The sequence below is a fragment of the Staurois parvus genome, unplaced genomic scaffold (genome assembly GCF_062004578.1).
Source record: "Staurois parvus isolate SC_StPar_1 unplaced genomic scaffold, SC_StPar_1.0 ptg000207l, whole genome shotgun sequence".
NCBI classification, from domain to species: domain Eukaryota; kingdom Metazoa; phylum Chordata; class Amphibia; order Anura; family Ranidae; genus Staurois; species Staurois parvus.
Genome location: NW_028318003.1, coordinates 291,602 through 311,131, shown reverse-complemented (window position 1 = coordinate 311,131; position 19,530 = coordinate 291,602). Strand labels below are relative to the sequence as shown.

Genomic DNA, 19,530 nt, shown 5'->3' with positions numbered 1-19,530 from the left:
TTGACGTAAACAATACACAGCAAAGATAATATTAACTCAGTTAATGAGGTGAGGCTGTGTTCACATGAATAACCTTTTTCACGTGCAAGCAAAATGCAGATGTTTTATTTAACTTCCTGAAAGATTGCACACGAGGGGCAATTAAAGGTTCTTTTTGGCCAATCAAATGATGCATCTTTCTGTATGTAATGAAGGTAAATCTTTCGGGCTTAGCTTAGCCTTCACTCTCCAAATGACTGTCTGATAAAACGGAATAAATGAATAAATATGTGTTTTGTTTTACAGAGTGTGACCCATGCCCACCAGCTCCTTTTTGTGATGGTGCCGATCTAATTGTGAACTTTAACTTGGAGGCAGAATGTTGTCCAATATATGAATGTGGTAAGTAATTCTATACATTTTCCACACCTAAAGAAGACCTCTCAAACAAAGACCATTTGCATCTAGACTGTCCCCTTCAAAAACCCCTCAGCAATATCAGAGAAAGAACAACTCTACAGTGTGAAAACAAGCACTGCTAATGGGTGCTCATACTTCAGTCATTTACATACAGAGTAATTAACAAAAATCAGCACCTCTCTGTGGCTACCATTGAATATCTGTTGTTTTAGGGTTCAGGTCTAAGTCATGCAATAAATGACTTTGTACATGAATGTCTGCAATATAGTACCAACAGAAAAAGACTTGACTAAGAGGTGCTGGGAATGCTACAGTTTACATTTTTCCAGTCCTTTCTTTCCCAGGATTTTAGTATTGAGACATGCTATTAGTCAATTACTGACAATGAATAATTGTGATTGTAGGGTTTCTCATGAGAATGTATTTGAATATTCATGAGTTGGGTCGGTCTCAGCAGATAGACCGTCAGTCACAACCAGTGAGAAGGAAGGAGGGGCGGGGCTGGGGGTCGAATACACACTGGGGACTATTGATGCTGGCTGCTGGGCAATCCATGTTGCCGTAGAGGATCTATTTTTTTGTTAGCGTCTATTGATACCGGGGAGATGTATTGTTGCTGGCAGGGAACCTATTGTTTCTGTGGGGTCTTGTGTTGCTGGGAGATTAATTGTTGCTGGGAAGGACCTACTGTAGATGGAGAGATTTATTGATGCTGGCTGCAGGAGGGTCTACTGATGCTGATTGCTGGGAAATCTGTTGTTGTTGGAATCTTTTGTTTCTGGGGGATCTATTGTTACTGGATGATCTATTGTTGCTAGGGGGCATCTATATTTGCAGTCTGCAGGGGATCTCTTTTAATGCTTTTATTGTTTTTAACAAATTCCATACAAGTTGCTTAGCACAACAAAATGATACTTGTTTCTGTATTCTCTAAAAGTGGCGGAATTGGGAGGTGGGCAGGGGGTGGACCCAAGGGACAGAGACAGGGGTGACTTGGTAGGAGGGGTTTCCTTCTCCTATTCTCTGAGTTAAAAAAACTCTGCATAAAAGTATCTAGAGCTGATGTTTTTCTCTTTACATTTTAGCACCGCCAACAACACCCCAACCACCTCCACCCTTTACCGTAAGTCATTAATTATTATTCTTCCCACATGAAGCATCTTTTTAATTTTGCTAATTTTATGATTTTTTTTATTGCATATCATAGTAAAGAGTATTATAATTATTTTTATTGTTGTTGTTGTTATTGCTGTTATCAATATTAGTAATATATTCCCCAAATTATATTTATTTACATTCCCCATATATATTTGCTTTCCATCTGCAATTCTTGTTGGCTAAAATATTGAGACAAAAAAAAATAGATCACAATCAGTATAAACAGAGCATGTAAATGCAATGAGTACATTTGACTGGACCTTATCCATATAGAATTACACTGAGAAAACACGACTGCATTTTAACATGCTTTTAGCTGTATCTGACATTTTTCATTTTGTTCATCCATAGAACCCACCCACTCCACCTCCACCTCCAGTAAGTTATACTAGTTGTTATCTTTATAGCCTATAGCCTTTATAATGTTTTAATGGTCTAGGAGAGCAGTGTGGACTCTGGAGCTCAAGTCAAGTAGAAGATACATTGAGAGAAATACATAGACTGGCAATAAGGAGCTCTCCTTCAGAAAATGCTAGTTACCTGTCATCCCTGCTTATCTAGTGGAGCCTTATGGAGCCACTGACACAACTCCATAGTCTGTGCTTTGTTTGATGCATTCAGGTTCCACTGATTTAGAAAGTATTGAAGAGGTCAGCAATAACAGTCTACATACTATATATATTTCCCTGTACATGTTCCTGTACTCTAGAAGCTGTGCCCCCCCTTCCCCAAAAAGGCAAGAATAGGCAAAGGACCTTAAAGTAGAACTATAACCAATTTTTTTTTCATTTTGGATAAGCAGTAAGGAAGGGTTATAACCCCTGTTCGTTTTTTTGCCAGCTGTGTCCAATTGGGGAGATTTGCATTCACTTCCCGTCCGATAGCCCAAATAAGGAGGGAGACGAAATCCCTGCAAATTAAGGGAATCCCTTGGGGCCCCCAGGTCACCAGAACTTTAATAATGAATCCTAATGAAATAATGAAACTAGGTAGAAGATAATAATACTTTTGGTTGGACTATGCTTACATCCATAACCAAGACATTTTCTTTATGCTTGATGGTTTTACACATTTATGTATGCACTTACACACGATTGCTTTTCTGTTTCCAAAAGCCATCATGCACGGATATACTCTGTGCTCCTGTGTCCTGTGAGATGACAGGTGCCACCCCAGTGGTAATGGAAGCTCCTTCTGGCGCTCGCTGCTGTCCAGTCATTATCTGCCGTAAGTTGAATTGTGCAAAGAAATGTATTGTTAGGTAACAATGTAAAAAAGTTTTAAAAATATGAATTCCAAAGCTTTTTAGTTAATTGACAGTTTTCATTTTACCGTAAAGCATAGCAGAGCTTTCTTTACAAAGGTGATTTGCTTTTATCGCAAATCCTTCCACCCCCTCAAAAAAAAGTGTTTATTCCAATCATTGTTTATGAAGCTTGGCCAACTGTACAATCATATATCGAATTAATCCAAACTGCCTATCTCCATTTCAGACTAGTTAGCTTTCATCAGTGCTGTGTATGAGAGTTCATGTCAGCATAACTTGTCTGTCTATATGTTATCATTCATTTCAGAAAATACAATTTCTTGTTCATTGAATACATGCTTGCTGTTTAAGGTGTTGTCTATTCTTTATATGCAGAATGTCAAGATCTATGCGATATTCCCACATGCGATGATAACAGGCCACCACTGCTGCTTGGAGACCCCGAAACACAGTGCTGTCCTGAACATCAGTGTCGTAAGTGTCTTTATAGCAAGAGAGTGGGGGAACTTTGCAGCAGGCCTGTATTTGCTACCCATAGAAAGTATTCATAATACAGATTTATTTTTTCTAATGCAAATTCTAATTTGATCATTATTGTAAGCTGAAAAATATTAACTATACCTTATATGAGTACCAGTGCTTCACAGTATAATAGTCTTGTGAGTGTCCAGCCAATAAAGCTTGGTGATGCCTGGACTGCTGCAGTGAGGGAGAATGAAATGAGCAGGTCTCATCTGGCCCCCAGACTATGAGTTATGCAGCAATCACTTCTTCTGCTACCTCTGCTCACACACCAAAGTGATCGTCATGGCAATGGGACAGTTAAAAAACATCAGTTAACTGGATTAATAATAGAGTTTTTAGATCGTGTTTTGTTAGAATCGTTTTTTGTCTTACTGGAAACTATTTTGTTCCCTCATTTCATTATTAGGTACTGAGTTGGGGATGATGGAGGGGGGGGCGTTATTCTTTGGCATCTTTGCCTTCGGTTTCAGTTGATTTTCTCTCAGAATTCTTGTAGATTGAATAGTACACTTAATAAATTAATACTTCTTCTACTCCAGCAGTGCTTTCCCAGCATTTCCAGGTGCACCCATCTGCTCTGGTTATAATTGTAAAATTCTAAAATAATAAATTATAAAATAAAAAGGAAAAAGGAGAAGGCAGCAGAAGTCAGTGGCGGGAGCATAGCCAGGAGCTCAAAAGAGAAGATATTTTGCCTTGATGGCCATAGGTGTAATCATTCATGCCTTGGAGTGTGCGAGTGTGAAAAAAAAAGATCTTCTGTCAATAAGCTCAAGCTGCTCTTTTGTCCTCTGCCAGAAATCTCTTGTGACCTTAATTCAGTTAGAGAGGGCAAAGCAGAGTAACCCCCATAACAACACATTAGATGTTAGTTTCCTTAAACCAGATCACTGAAAAATGAATTGTGATTGGTTGTTGTGCTACATGACCATTTGCTTTATAACATTTTCTAATGCTGTTTTGTGTATTTTCTTTTCTTTTTCAGCACCTCCACCACCTCCACCTCCTGTAAGTTTTCACCAATTAAAACACTTTATAGCCAAGTTCACCCAAAGCTCATACTTCAGTTTTGGATGGACATCAGCACTTGTTTTTAGGGTGTTTTCCAATGGAAGGCCACTATAGTTTCTGGCACCACTTTTTCATATGGCCATTATAAAGCTGAAAATAGGTGTCATGGACTGCTTATCTAATCGATGTCCTTGGGATTTCAGAGATTAGTCGATACTCTGGAAAAAGTAGTATATTGTAATTATCATTGAAAAGTGGTTATTACGTTGCCCATAGCCTCTTAAAAGCTTTAATAGCAGTAGTGTTTATCAGAAGGAAAAAAAAAAACCCAGGGCCTATGCGTCCAGGAGCAGCAGCGTTTTGGCAGGAAAAAGACGCGAGCAAAGGCATCTAAATGTATTTAAACCTGCCTAAACGCGTGTTGACGCCAGGCGCGTTTAGCGCTTCAGCTTTAATTCATTTAAATGGCCAGAATAATAATGTATAATTATTCTGGCCAATGAAATTCATTAATGCCCAAGCGCTTGACGCCTTTAAATGCACCTAAATGTTTGCGTCTTTGAAATGTCCTGTCTGTGTGAGGCCTTATAGAGCTTCCATGTTGCACTGCAGCTTTCAATAGCACTAAAGCTGAAGCTAAAATGTTTCCATCACAGACCTACTCTGACATTAGAATGAGGCAAACAAGTCTTTTCCTAAGCAGGCCTAGTAATGATAATTGTACTCCATAACATGTCCCTATGACCATTCTAATAGTACACCTCTCTCTATATTGTAGCCTCCATGTAGCCACGTGACCTGCGCTCCTGAACCCACTTGTGAAGACAATGAGTATAAGATTCAAACTCCAACTGATGACCCTTGCTGCCAGACATTCTCCTGCAGTAAGTTCTGACCTTCATTATGTGACTTTGTTGCATTCTTTCATTTCAAAGAAAAGCTATACAATACAAAACACATGTGACAGCAAGTAGATGGAAATAACAAAGTAAGAGAGTGTGAAAAAGTATTTGAAGATCAAGGGAAGGCTGCAAACCATAAGATTTGCATCTATCTGTCATTTGATTTACCATCTGACTGGTGGCTACTGGTCACTGCACTGTTCAATTTTACATTGTCTGATTGAAGAAATCTGTTGTGTTATTTGGATGTTGATATTCCACTGCTGTTTATATACTGTATAGTCTGTACACAGTTGTAAGTTGCTTGCTGAGTTAGGCTAGATGGTAATCACATGTTCCTCTTTTTATTTTTCAGTTCCTATACCAACAACTCCCGTAAGTACAAAAAAAGGTAGAATGTGTAAAATCTGATTGTAGTATAAATTCAGTGGACTATCAGGCTGATTTTGTAAGTTCATGTGGAATTGATAAAATGCAGGTAAAGCTTTGTTTGACAAATATAATGATGTGTAATCAAGCCCCACTGCATAACCACTTCGGGTCTCATGACTCCCTAAACTGTATCCTTGAGACTTGTATTAATCCATTGTAAAAACTGAGAACTGTACGTACATCTCAAACATAGAGTATATGCCGACTGCTGTTGGTACCTGTATAAAACATTATTCAGGCGGATGCCCTGATTCTTCTGTGCTGCTGGACCCCATAGCACCTGCCTGACCTGCTATGGCTAAAAGATGATTGCTGCAACCAATGGCTGCATTTTGCAAATCATCATTCAGCTCTAAACTCCAGGCAAGCAGATTAAACAAACAGATGAAATACATTTATGGGAGCTTTTATTACCTGCTAAAGGATATTTATTTTTGACCATGCTCTCGTTACATCTTCATGGCTCAGCCACATAGCACAGCCACGACTGACAGGGCAGGACATGTGAAATGTATCTGCTGCAGTTCCATAACACTTGCAGATTTTTCCTCACCTCAAGCCTCTGATGGAACAGTGAAAGGAGAAGCATCAGACTTATGAGCTAATGTCTCTGTCACTCTGATCTCTCCTCCTATTAGAATGGCACTTGTCTTTTAGCTGGCTCCTTTTCTGTACAGGCACTGCAACAGGTTTATTTCAGGTCAGATTCAAGCTACTTACACAGCTTGAATAAAAAAAAAAAGCACTGACACCTATTTGTGTATGTACTGGTATGCACTGGCATCTTATGTTGTTATTGTTTTTTCCAGGCTCCTCCTCCTCCTCCTCCTGTGACGGTAAGTTTATTTTTTATGTGCCGACAAGCAAACTGATAGAATAGCATATAAAGTAATCAAATGTTCCATCAGTAGTGTTGCGCACTGAGATTTTAGCATCATAAGTGTAAATCTGTATCTCCGGGTATCAATAGAGTGTTGGGGATTAGGTCAGTGGTCAGCAAGGGCGGACTGACAACTCATGGTGCCCCTGGGCAGTAGGGGATCATGGGGCCTACTGACCCTGGGCCCTCGGGCAGTGCCCGAGTGTACGAATGGTCAGTCCACCCCTGGTGATCAGTAGGAGTAAGGTTTAAGCACAGATGTGCCTTTAACAAAACTAGACCCCCTCCCCCCCAACCCCCTTCCCCCATGTAGCCTTCATTAACTAATCTACACTAAAATCTCCTTCCTCTGCTGTTTACTGAACTTAATAGCATAGCCGCGGTCACTTCTAATGTTTAAAGTCCTGCAGCAGTAATTCTCTTCAGTACTGGCCATGCTTGTACAGTAAACCCTCAGAGATTTGTATGGGACTTCTCCTATTATATTTATAACCTCCTCAGTACCAAAACACATTGCTAACCTGGGAATAAATGTTCTCCTATCTATTGTATATATTGATTGTCCAATGAAAGTGATCTTCCTGTCACTTCCTACAGCCTTGTGACAGCAGCGGATGCCTACCAGCAGACTGTAGAGATGGTGAAATAATAGTAGAGACGTCAAACGATGATAATCCTTGCTGTCCCACATACACATGTAGTAAGTACATTGCTGGAACATTTCTTTTTAGTGATCATAAAAATGATGTAAATTGCTTACACTACAGGAAGTATAAAAATCTCAAGATATGTTTGAATTAAAAAAGGTTTTATATATGTTTAGCAATGCTGTCATTTACATACCCCAAGAAAGCTACTGCCTTTTTAGCCGGAAATGTCCTCATACTTTTTCTTTCAATGTGTAAAGTGATGGTGCAGCTTTTTGCATCCGTCATGACACAGCTGGATAAAAGGTGGAAGGACATAGTGAAAAGATGGTGGAGTTTCCTGTCAACAGGACTCCAGTACCAGAAAGTAAAACGGCAGTGAACATTGCATTTGTGCTAAGGAATTCCAACTCCACAGATGCCATAGGACAGCTTTGCAGCAAGCTCACACGAGTAATAATAGTAGTAGTAGTATAGTTTCCTGTTTAATGTGAAATGTATCATTTTCTACAGTACCTCCACCACCGCCACCACCTACTCCTCCAGTGAATACACCTGTAAGTACCGTTCTGACTTAAGTAATATCTTACCTATTTATACTGGGTGAAATGCTAACAGTTATGTGTAACAACCAATATTTATTCTTTCCATCTTTTCCAGCATAAATGTCATGGTGTCACATGCAATGTGCCTTCCTGCTTACGGAACGGAGAAAGAGCAGTCGAGGTTGACACCACGGACCCTTGCTGTCTAGCATATGAATGTCGTAAGTGTGATTGTGGACTCTTTTTGGAGCAAATGACAAGGAAACTGTAATGATTTAAAGTTTGTGAATCGATATATTTTCAAAACTGATTTTTTTTATCCACTTTTATTATTTAAATGCGGTTTTATATTAAAAAGCGAAAGTCCAATCCAGGATGCACCAATGACACTGCTCACTGTGGGAAAGAGCAGAGAAGAAGGTGTTTGCCTTCAGACTCCTTGTCTATGATTTAAACTCTCTAGTGCCCTGTGTGAAGAGCAGGCAAGGAGGCAGAGAGATGGGGATAATTCATTCTTCTGGGTGGTTGTTGTACAGCAAAGTTTCTCTGTAGTTTTGACGTAAACAATACACAGCAAAGATAATATTAACTCAGTTAATGAGGTGAGGCTGTGTTCACATGAATAACCTTTTTCACGTGCAAGCAAAATGCAGATGTTTTATTTAACTTCCTGAAAGATTGCACACGAGGGGCAATTAAAGGTTCTTTTTGGCCAATCAAATGATGCATCTTTCTGTATGTAATGAAGGTAAATCTTTCGGGCTTAGCTTAGCCTTCACTCTCCAAATGACTGTCTGATAAAACGGAATAAATGAATAAATATGTGTTTTGTTTTACAGAGTGTGACCCATGCCCACCAGCTCCTTTTTGTGATGGTGCCGATCTAATTGTGAACTTTAACTTGGAGGCAGAATGTTGTCCAATATATGAATGTGGTAAGTAATTCTATACATTTTCCACACCTAAAGAAGACCTCTCAATCAAAGGCCATTTGCATCTAGACTGTCCCCTTCAAAAACCCCTCAGCAATATCAGAGAAAGAACAACTCTACAGTGTGAAAACAAGCACTGCTAATGGGTGCTCATACTTCAGTCATTTACATACAGAGTAATTAACAAAAATCAGCACCTCTCTGTGGCTACCATTGAATATCTGTTGTTTTAGGGTTCAGGTCTAAGTCATGCAATAAATGACTTTGTACATGAATGTCTGCAATATAGTACCAACAGAAAAAGACTTGACTAAGAGGTGCTGGGAATGCTACAGTTTACATTTTTCCAGTCCTTTCTTTCCCAGGATTTTAGTATTGAGACATGCTATTAGTCAATTACTGACAATGAATAATTGTGATTGTAGGGTTTCTCATGAGAATGTATTTGAATATTCATGAGTTGGGTCGGTCTCAGCAGATAGACCGTCAGTCACAACCAGTGAGAAGGAAGGAGGGGCGGGGCTGGGGGTCGAATACACACTGGGGACTATTGATGCTGGCTGCTGGGCAATCCATGTTGCCGTAGAGGATCTATTTTTTTGTTAGCGTCTATTGATACCGGGGAGATGTATTGTTGCTGGCAGGGAACCTATTGTTTCTGTGGGGTCTTGTGTTGCTGGGAGATTAATTGTTGCTGGGAAGGACCTACTGTAGATGGAGAGATTTATTGATGCTGGCTGCAGGAGGGTCTACTGATGCTGATTGCTGGGAAATCTGTTGTTGTTGGAATCTTTTGTTTCTGGGGGATCTATTGTTACTGGATGATCTATTGTTGCTAGGGGGCATCTATATTTGCAGTCTGCAGGGGATCTCTTTTAATGCTTTTATTGTTTTTAACAAATTCCATACAAGTTGCTTAGCACAACAAAATGATACTTGTTTCTGTATTCTCTAAAAGTGGCGGAATTGGGAGGTGGGCAGGGGGTGGACCCAAGGGACAGAGACAGGGGTGACTTGGTAGGAGGGGTTTCCTTCTCCTATTCTCTGAGTTAAAAAAACTCTGCATAAAAGTATCTAGAGCTGATGTTTTTCTCTTTACATTTTAGCACCGCCAACAACACCCCAACCACCTCCACCCTTTACCGTAAGTCATTAATTATTATTCTTCCCACATGAAGCATCTTTTTAATTTTGCTAATTTTATGATTTTTTTTATTGCATATCATAGTAAAGAGTATTATAATTATTTTTATTGTTGTTGTTGTTATTGCTGTTATCAATATTAGTAATATATTCCCCAAATTATATTTATTTACATTCCCCATATATATTTGCTTTCCATCTGCAATTCTTGTTGGCTAAAATATTGAGACAAAAAAAAATAGATCACAATCAGTATAAACAGAGCATGTAAATGCAATGAGTACATTTGACTGGACCTTATCCATATAGAATTACACTGAGAAAACACGACTGCATTTTAACATGCTTTTAGCTGTATCTGACATTTTTCATTTTGTTCATCCATAGAACCCACCCACTCCACCTCCACCTCCAGTAAGTTATACTAGTTGTTATCTTTATAGCCTATAGCCTTTATAATGTTTTAATGGTCTAGGAGAGCAGTGTGGACTCTGGAGCTCAAGTCAAGTAGAAGATACATTGAGAGAAATACATAGACTGGCAATAAGGAGCTCTCCTTCAGAAAATGCTAGTTACCTGTCATCCCTGCTTATCTAGTGGAGCCTTATGGAGCCACTGACACAACTCCATAGTCTGTGCTTTGTTTGATGCATTCAGGTTCCACTGATTTAGAAAGTATTGAAGAGGTCAGCAATAACAGTCTACATACTATATATATTTCCCTGTACATGTTCCTGTACTCTAGAAGCTGTGCCCCCCCTTCCCCAAAAAGGCAAGAATAGGCAAAGGACCTTAAAGTAGAACTATAACCAATTTTTTTTTCATTTTGGATAAGCAGTAAGGAAGGGTTATAACCCCTGTTCGTTTTTTTGCCAGCTGTGTCCAATTGGGGAGATTTGCATTCACTTCCCGTCCGATAGCCCAAATAAGGAGGGAGACGAAATCCCTGCAAATTAAGGGAATCCCTTGGGGCCCCCAGGTCACCAGAACTTTAATAATGAATCCTAATGAAATAATGAAACTAGGTAGAAGATAATAATACTTTTGGTTGGACTATGCTTACATCCATAACCAAGACATTTTCTTTATGCTTGATGGTTTTACACATTTATGTATGCACTTACACACGATTGCTTTTCTGTTTCCAAAAGCCATCATGCACGGATATACTCTGTGCTCCTGTGTCCTGTGAGATGACAGGTGCCACCCCAGTGGTAATGGAAGCTCCTTCTGGCGCTCGCTGCTGTCCAGTCATTATCTGCCGTAAGTTGAATTGTGCAAAGAAATGTATTGTTAGGTAACAATGTATAAAAGTTTAAAAAATATGAATTCCAAAGCTTTTTAGTTAATTGACAGTTTTCATTTTACCGTAAAGCATAGCAGAGCTTTCTTTACAAAGGTGATTTGCTTTTATCGCAAATCCTTCCACCCCCTCAAAAAAAAGTGTTTATTCCAATCATTGTTTATGAAGCTGGGCCAACTGTACAATCATATATCGAATTAATCCAAACTGCCTATCTCCATTTCAGACTAGTTAGCTTTCATCAGTGCTGTGTATGAGAGTTCATGTCAGCATAACTTGTCTGTCTATATGTTATCATTCATTTCAGAAAATACAATTTCTTGTTCATTGAATACATGCTTGCTGTTTAAGGTGTTGTCTATTCTTTATATGCAGAATGTCAAGATCTATGCGATATTCCCACATGCGATGATAACAGGCCACCACTGCTGCTTGGAGACCCCGAAACACAGTGCTGTCCTGAACATCAGTGTCGTAAGTGTCTTTATAGCAAGAGAGTGGGGGAACTTTGCAGCAGGCCTGTATTTGCTACCCATAGAAAGTATTCATAATACAGATTTATTTTTTCTAATGCAAATTCTAATTTGATCATTATTGTAAGCTGAAAAATATTAACTATACCTTATATGAGTACCAGTGCTTCACAGTATAATAGTCTTGTGAGTGTCCAGCCAATAAAGCTTGGTGATGCCTGGACTGCTGCAGTGAGGGAGAATGAAATGAGCAGGTCTCATCTGGCCCCCAGACTATGAGTTATGCAGCAATCACTTCTTCTGCTACCTCTGCTCACACACCAAAGTGATCGTCATGGCAATGGGACAGTTAAAAAACATCAGTTAACTGGATTAATAATAGAGTTTTTAGATCGTGTTTTGTTAGAATCGTTTTTTGTCTTACTGGAAACTATTTTGTTCCCTCATTTCATTATTAGGTACTGAGTTGGGGATGATGGAGGGGGGGGCGTTATTCTTTGGCATCTTTGCCTTCGGTTTCAGTTGATTTTCTCTCAGAATTCTTGTAGATTGAATAGTACACTTAATAAATTAATACTTCTTCTACTCCAGCAGTGCTTTCCCAGCATTTCCAGGTGCACCCATCTGCTCTGGTTATAATTGTAAAATTCTAAAATAATAAATTATAAAATAAAAAGGAAAAAGGAGAAGGCAGCAGAAGTCAGTGGCGGGAGCATAGCCAGGAGCTCAAAAGAGAAGATATTTTGCCTTGATGGCCATAGGTGTAATCATTCATGCCTTGGAGTGTGCGAGTGTGAAAAAAAAAGATCTTCTGTCAATAAGCTCAAGCTGCTCTTTTGTCCTCTGCCAGAAATCTCTTGTGACCTTAATTCAGTTAGAGAGGGCAAAGCAGAGTAACCCCCATAACAACACATTAGATGTTAGTTTCCTTAAACCAGATCACTGAAAAATGAATTGTGATTGGTTGTTGTGCTACATGACCATTTGCTTTATAACATTTTCTAATGCTGTTTTGTGTATTTTCTTTTCTTTTTCAGCACCTCCACCACCTCCACCTCCTGTAAGTTTTCACCAATTAAAACACTTTATAGCCAAGTTCACCCAAAGCTCATACTTCAGTTTTGGATGGACATCAGCACTTGTTTTTAGGGTGTTTTCCAATGGAAGGCCACTATAGTTTCTGGCACCACTTTTTCATATGGCCATTATAAAGCTGAAAATAGGTGTCATGGACTGCTTATCTAATCGATGTCCTTGGGATTTCAGAGATTAGTCGATACTCTGGAAAAAGTAGTATATTGTAATTATCATTGAAAAGTGGTTATTACGTTGCCCATAGCCTCTTAAAAGCTTTAATAGCAGTAGTGTTTATCAGAAGGAAAAAAAAAAACCCAGGGCCTATGCGTCCAGGAGCAGCAGCGTTTTGGCAGGAAAAAGACGCGAGCAAAGGCATCTAAATGTATTTAAACCTGCCTAAACGCGTGTTGACGCCAGGCGCGTTTAGCGCTTCAGCTTTAATTCATTTAAATGGCCAGAATAATAATGTATAATTATTCTGGCCAATGAAATTCATTAATGCCCAAGCGCTTGACGCCTTTAAATGCACCTAAATGTTTGCGTCTTTGAAATGTCCTGTCTGTGTGAGGCCTTATAGAGCTTCCATGTTGCACTGCAGCTTTCAATAGCACTAAAGCTGAAGCTAAAATGTTTCCATCACAGACCTACTCTGACATTAGAATGAGGCAAACAAGTCTTTTCCTAAGCAGGCCTAGTAATGATAATTGTACTCCATAACATGTCCCTATGACCATTCTAATAGTACACCTCTCTCTAAATTGTAGCCTCCATGTAGCCACGTGACCTGCGCTCCTGAACCCACTTGTGAAGACAATGAGTATAAGATTCAAACTCCAACTGATGACCCTTGCTGCCAGACATTCTCCTGCAGTAAGTGCTGACCTTCATTATGTGACTTTGTTGCATTCTTTCATTTCAAAGAAAAGCTATACAATACAAAACACATGTGACAGCAAGTAGATGGAAATAACAAAGTAAGAGAGTGTGAAAAAGTATTTGAAGATCAAGGGAAGGCTGCAAACCATAAGATTTGCATCTATCTGTCATTTGATTTACCATCTGACTGGTGGCTACTGGTCACTGCACTGTTCAATTTTGCATTGTCTGATTGAAGCAATCTGTTGTGTTATTTGGATGTTGATATTCCACTGCTGTTTATATACTGTATATGCTGTACACAGTTGTAAGTTGCTTGCTGAGTTAGGCTAGATGGTAATCACATGTTCCTCTTTTTATTTTTCAGTTCCTATACCAACAACTCCCGTAAGTACAAAAAAAGGTAGAATGTGTAAAATCTGATTGTAGTATAAATTCAGTGGACTATCAGGCTGATTTTGTAAGTTCATGTGGAATTGATAAAATGCAGGTAAAGCTTTGTTTGACAAATATAATGATGTGTAATCAAGCCCCACTGCATAACCACTTCGGGTCTCATGACTCCCTAAACTGTATCCTTGAGACTTGTATTAATCCATTGTAAAAACTGAGAACTGTACGTACATCTCAAACATAGAGTATATGCCGACTGCTGTTGGTACCTGTATAAAACATTATTCAGGCGGATGCCCTGATTCTTCTGTGCTGCTGGACCCCATAGCACCTGCCTGACCTGCTATTTCTAAAAGATGATTGCTGCAACCAATGGCTGCATTTTGCAAATCATCATTCAGCTCTAAACTCCAGGCAAGCAGATAAACAAACAGATGAAATACATTTATGGGAGCTTTTATTACCTGCTAAAGGATATTTATTTTTGACCATGCTCTCGTTACATCTTCATGGCTCAGCCACATAGCACAGCCACGACTGACAGGGCAGGACATGTGAAATGTATCTGCTGCAGTTCCATAACACTTGCAGATTTTTCCTCACCTCAAGCCTCTGATGGAACAGTGAAAGGAGAAGCATCAGACTTATGAGCTAATGTCTCTGTCACTCTGATCTCTCCTCCTATTAGAATGGCACTTGTCTTTTAGCTGGCTCCTTTTCTGTACAGGCACTGCAACAGGTTTATTTCAGGTCAGATTCAAGCTACTTACACAGCTTGAATTAAAAAAGAAAGCACTGACACCTATTTGTGTATGTACTGGTATGCACTGGCATCTTATGTTGTTATTGTTTTTTCCAGGCTCCTCCTCCTCCTCCTCCTGTGACGGTAAGTTTATTTTTTATGTGCCGACAAGCAAACTGATAGAATAGCATATAAAGTAATCAAATGTTCCATCAGTAGTGTTGCGCACTGAGATTTTAGCATCATAAGTGTAAATCTGTATCTCCGGGTATCAATAGAGTGTTGGGGATTAGGTCAGTGGTCAGCAGGGGCGGACTGACAACTCATGGTGCCCCTGGGCAGTAGGGGATCATGGGGCCTACTGACCCTGGGCCCTCGGGCAGTGCCCGAGTGTACGAATGGTCAGTCTGCCCCTGGTGGTCAGTAGGAGTAAGGTTTAAGCACAGATGTGCCTTTAACAAATCTAGACCCTCTCCCCCCCCAACCCCCTTCCCCCATGTAGCCTTCATTAACTAATCTACACTAAAATCTCCTTCCTCTGCTGTTTACTGAACTTAATAGCATAGCCGCGGTCACTTCTAATGTTTAAAGTCCTGCAGCAGTAATTCTCTTCAGTACTGGCCATGCTTGTACAGTAAACCCTCAGAGATTTGTATGGGACTTCTCCTATTATATTTATAACCTCCTCAGTACCAAAACACATTGCTAACCTGGGAATAAATGTTCTCCTATCTATTGTATATATTGATTGTCCAATGAAAGTGATCTTCCTGTCACTTCCTACAGCCTTGTGACAGCAGCGGATGCCTACCAGCAGACTGTAGAGATGGTGAAATAATAGTAGAGACGTCAAACGATGATGATCCTTGCTGTCCCACATACACATGTAGTAAGTACATTGCTGGAACATTTCTTTTTAGTGATCATAAAAATGATGTCAATTGCTTACACTACAGGAAGTATACAAATCTCAAGATATGTTTGAATTAAAAAAGGTTTTATATATGTTTAGCAATGCTGTCATTTACATACCCCATGAAAGCTACTGCCTTTTTAGCCGGAAATGTCCTCATACTTTTTCTTTCAATGTGTAAAGTGATGGTGCAGCTTTTTGCATCCGTCATGACACAGCTGGATAAAAGGTGGAAGGACATAGTGAAAAGATGGTGGAGTTTCCTGTCAACAGGACTCCAGTACCAGAAAGTAAAACGGCAGTGAACATTGCATTTGTGCTAAGGAATTCCAACTCCACAGATGCCATAGGACAGCTTTGCAGCAAGCTCACACGAGTAATAATAGTAGTAGTAGTATAGTTTCCTGTTTAATGTGAAATGTATCATTTTCTACAGTACCTCCACCACCGCCACCACCTACTCCTCCAGTGAATACACCTGTAAGTACCGTTCTGACTTAAGTAATATCTTACCTATTTATACTGGGTGAAATGCTAACAGTTATGTGTAACAACCAATATTTATTCTTTCCATCTTTTCCAGCATAAATGTCATGGTGTCACATGCAATGTGCCTTCCTGCTTACGGAACGGAGAAAGAGCAGTCGAGGTTGACACCACGGACCCTTGCTGTCTAGCATATGAATGTCGTAAGTGTGATTGTGGACTCTTTTTGGAGCAAATGACAAGGAAACTGTAATGATTTAAAGTTTGTGAATCGATATATTTTCAAAACTGATTTTTTTTATCCACTTTTATTATTTAAATGCGGTTTTATATTAAAAAGCGAAAGTCCAATGGATGCACCAATGACACTGCTCACTGTGGGAAAGAGCAGAGAAGAAGGTGTTTGCCTTCAGACTCCTTCTCTATGATTTAAACTCTCTAGTGCCCTGTGTGAAGAGCAGGCAAGGAGGCAGAGAGATGGGGATAATTCATTCTTCTGGGTGGTTGTTGTACAGCAAAGTTTCTCTGTAGTTTTGACGTAAACAATACACAGCAAAGATAATATTAACTCAGTTAATGAGGTGAGGCTGTGTTCACATGAATAACCTTTTTCACGTGCAAGCAAAATGCAGATGTTTTATTTAAATTCCTGAAAGATTGCACACGAGGGGCAATTAAAGGTTCTTTTTGGCCAATCAAATGATGCATCTTTCTGTATGTAATGAAGGTAAATCTTTCGGGCTTAGCTTAGCCTTCACTCTCCAAATGACTGTCTGATAAAACGGAATAAATGAATAAATATGTGTTTTGTTTTACAGAGTGTGACCCATGCCCACCAGCTCCTTTTTGTGATGGTGCCGATCTAATTGTGAACTTTAACTTGGTGGCAGAATGTTGTCCAATATATGAATGTCGTAAGTAATTCTATACATTTTCCACACCTAAAGAAGACCTCTCAATCAAAGGCCATTTGCATCTAGACTGTCCCCTTCAAAAACCCCTCAGCAATATCAGAGAAAGAACAACTCTACAGTGTGAAAACAAGCACTGCTAATGGGTGCTCATACTTCAGTCATTTACATACAGAGTAATTAACAAAAATCAGCACCTCTCTGTGGCTACCATTGAATATCTGTGGTTTAGGGTTCAGGTCTAAGTCATGCAATGAATGACTTTGTACATGAATGTCTGCAATATAGTACCAACAGAAAAAGACTTGACTAAGAGGTGCTGGGAATGCTACAGTTTACATTTTTCCAGTCCTTTCTTTCCCAGGATTTTAGTATTTAGACATGCTATTAGTCAATTACTGACAATGAATAATCGTGATTGTAGGGTTTCTCATGAGAATGTATTTGAATATTTATGAGTTGGGTCGGTCTCAGCAGATAGACCATCAGTCACAACCAGTGAGAAGGAAGGAGGGGCGGGGCTGGGGGTCGAATACACACTGGGGTCTATTGATGCTGGCTGCTGGGCAATCCATGTCGCCGTAGAGGATCTATTTTTTTGTTAGCGTCTATTGATACCGGGGAGATGTATTGTTGCTGGCAGGGAACCTATTGTTTCTGTGGGGTCTTGTGTTGCTGGGAGATTAATTGTTGCTGGGAGGGACCTACTGTAGATGGAGAGATTTATTGATGCTGGCTGCAGGAGGGTCTACTGATGCTGATTGCTGGGAAATCTGTTTTTGTTGGAATCTTTTGTTTCTGGGGGATCTATTGTTACTGGATGATCTATTGTTGCTAGGGGGCATCTATATTTGCAGTCTGCAGGGGATCTATTTTAATGCTTTTATTGTTTTTCACAAATTCCATACAAGTTGCTTAGCACAACAAAATGATACTTGTTTCTGTATTCTCTAAAAGTGGCGGTATTGGGAGGTGGGCAGGGGGTGGACCCAAGGGACAGAGACAGGGGTGACTTGGTAGGAGGGGTTTCCTTCTCCTATTCTCTGAGTTAAAAAAAACTCTGCATAAAAGTATCTAGAGCTGATGTTTTTCTCTTTACATTTTAGCACCGCCAACAACACCCCAACCACCTCCACCCTTTACCGTAAGTCATTAATTATTATTCTTCCCACATGAAGCATCTTTTTAGTTTTGCTAATTTAATGATTTTTTTTATTGCATATCATAGTAAAGCGTATTATAATTATTTTTATTGTTGTTGTTGTTATTGCTGTTATCAATATCAGCAATATATTCCCCAAATTATATTTATTTACATTCCCCATATATATTTGCTTTCCATCTGCAATTCTTGTTGGCTAAAATATTGAGACAAAAAAAAAATAGATCACAATCAGTATAAACAGAGCATGTAAATGCAATGAGTACATTTGACTGGACCTTATCCATATAGAATTACACTGAGAAAACACGACTGCATTTTAACATGCTTTTAGCTGTATCTGACATTTTTCATTTTGTTCATCCATAGAACCCACCCACTCCACCTCCACCTCCAGTAAGTTATACTAGTTGTTATCTTTATAGCCTATAGCCTTTATAATGTTTTAATGGTCTAGGAGAGCAGTGTGGACTCTGGAGCTCAAGTCAAGTAGAAGATACATTGAGAGAAATACATAGACTGGCAATAAGGAGCTCTCCTTCAGAAAATGCTAGTTACCTGTCATCCCTGCTTATCTGGTGGAGCCTTATGGAGCCACTGACACAACTCCATAGTCTGTGCTTTGTTTGATGCATTCAGGTTCCACTGATTTAGAAAGTATTGAAGAGGTCAGCAATAACAGTCTACATACTATATATATTTCCCTGTACATGTTCCTGTACTCTAGAAGCTGTGCCCCCCCGCCCCAAAAAGGCAAGAATAGGCAAAGGACCTTAAAGTAGAACTATAACCAATTTTTTTTCATTTTGGATAAGCAGTAAGGAAGGGTTATAACCCGTTTTTTTTTTTTGCCAGCTGTGTCCAATTGGGGAGATTTGCCTTCACTTCCCGTCCGATAGCCCAAATGAGGAGGGAGAGGAAATCCCTGCAAATTAAGGGAATCCCTTGGGGCCCCCAGGTCACCAGAACTTTAATAATGAATCCTAATGAAATAATGAAACTAGGTAGAAGATAATAATACTTTTGGTTGGACTATGCTTACATCCATAACCAAGACATTTTCTTTATGCTTGATGGTTTTACACATTTATGTATGCACTTACACACGATTGCTTTTCTGTTTCCAAAAGCCATCATGCACGGATATACTCTGTGCTCCTGTGTCCTGTGAGATGACAGGTGCCACCCCAGTTGTAATGGAAGCTCCTTCTGGCGCTCGCTGCTGTCCAGTCATTATCTGCCGTAAGTTGAATTGTGCAAAGAAATGTATTGTTAGGTAACAATGTATAAAAGTTTAAAAAAAATGAATTCCAAAGCTTTTTAGTTAATTGACAGTTTTCATTTTACCGTAAA

At 39.5% G+C, this 19,530-nt stretch overlaps 1 protein-coding gene across 1 annotated transcript in view; it reads left to right on the top strand.

Moving 5' to 3' along the window:
* The window catches only part of LOC149461208 (uncharacterized), a 329,662-nt gene that overhangs the window by 153,590 nt on the left and 156,542 nt on the right, over positions 1–19,530 (top strand). Inside the window, exons 86-98 of the mRNA XM_089678641.1 lie at positions 286–381; positions 3,200–3,298; positions 4,335–4,357; positions 5,139–5,244; positions 7,735–7,778; positions 7,882–7,987; positions 8,606–8,701; positions 11,520–11,618; positions 12,655–12,677; positions 13,459–13,564; positions 16,055–16,098; positions 16,202–16,307; positions 16,923–17,018. Coding sequence (XP_089534767.1) covers positions 286–381; positions 3,200–3,298; positions 4,335–4,357; positions 5,139–5,244; positions 7,735–7,778; positions 7,882–7,987; positions 8,606–8,701; positions 11,520–11,618; positions 12,655–12,677; positions 13,459–13,564; positions 16,055–16,098; positions 16,202–16,307; positions 16,923–17,018 — 1,044 coding nt within the window. The remainder of the gene's footprint in view (positions 1–285; positions 382–3,199; positions 3,299–4,334; positions 4,358–5,138; positions 5,245–7,734; positions 7,779–7,881; positions 7,988–8,605; positions 8,702–11,519; positions 11,619–12,654; positions 12,678–13,458; positions 13,565–16,054; positions 16,099–16,201; positions 16,308–16,922; positions 17,019–19,530) is intronic.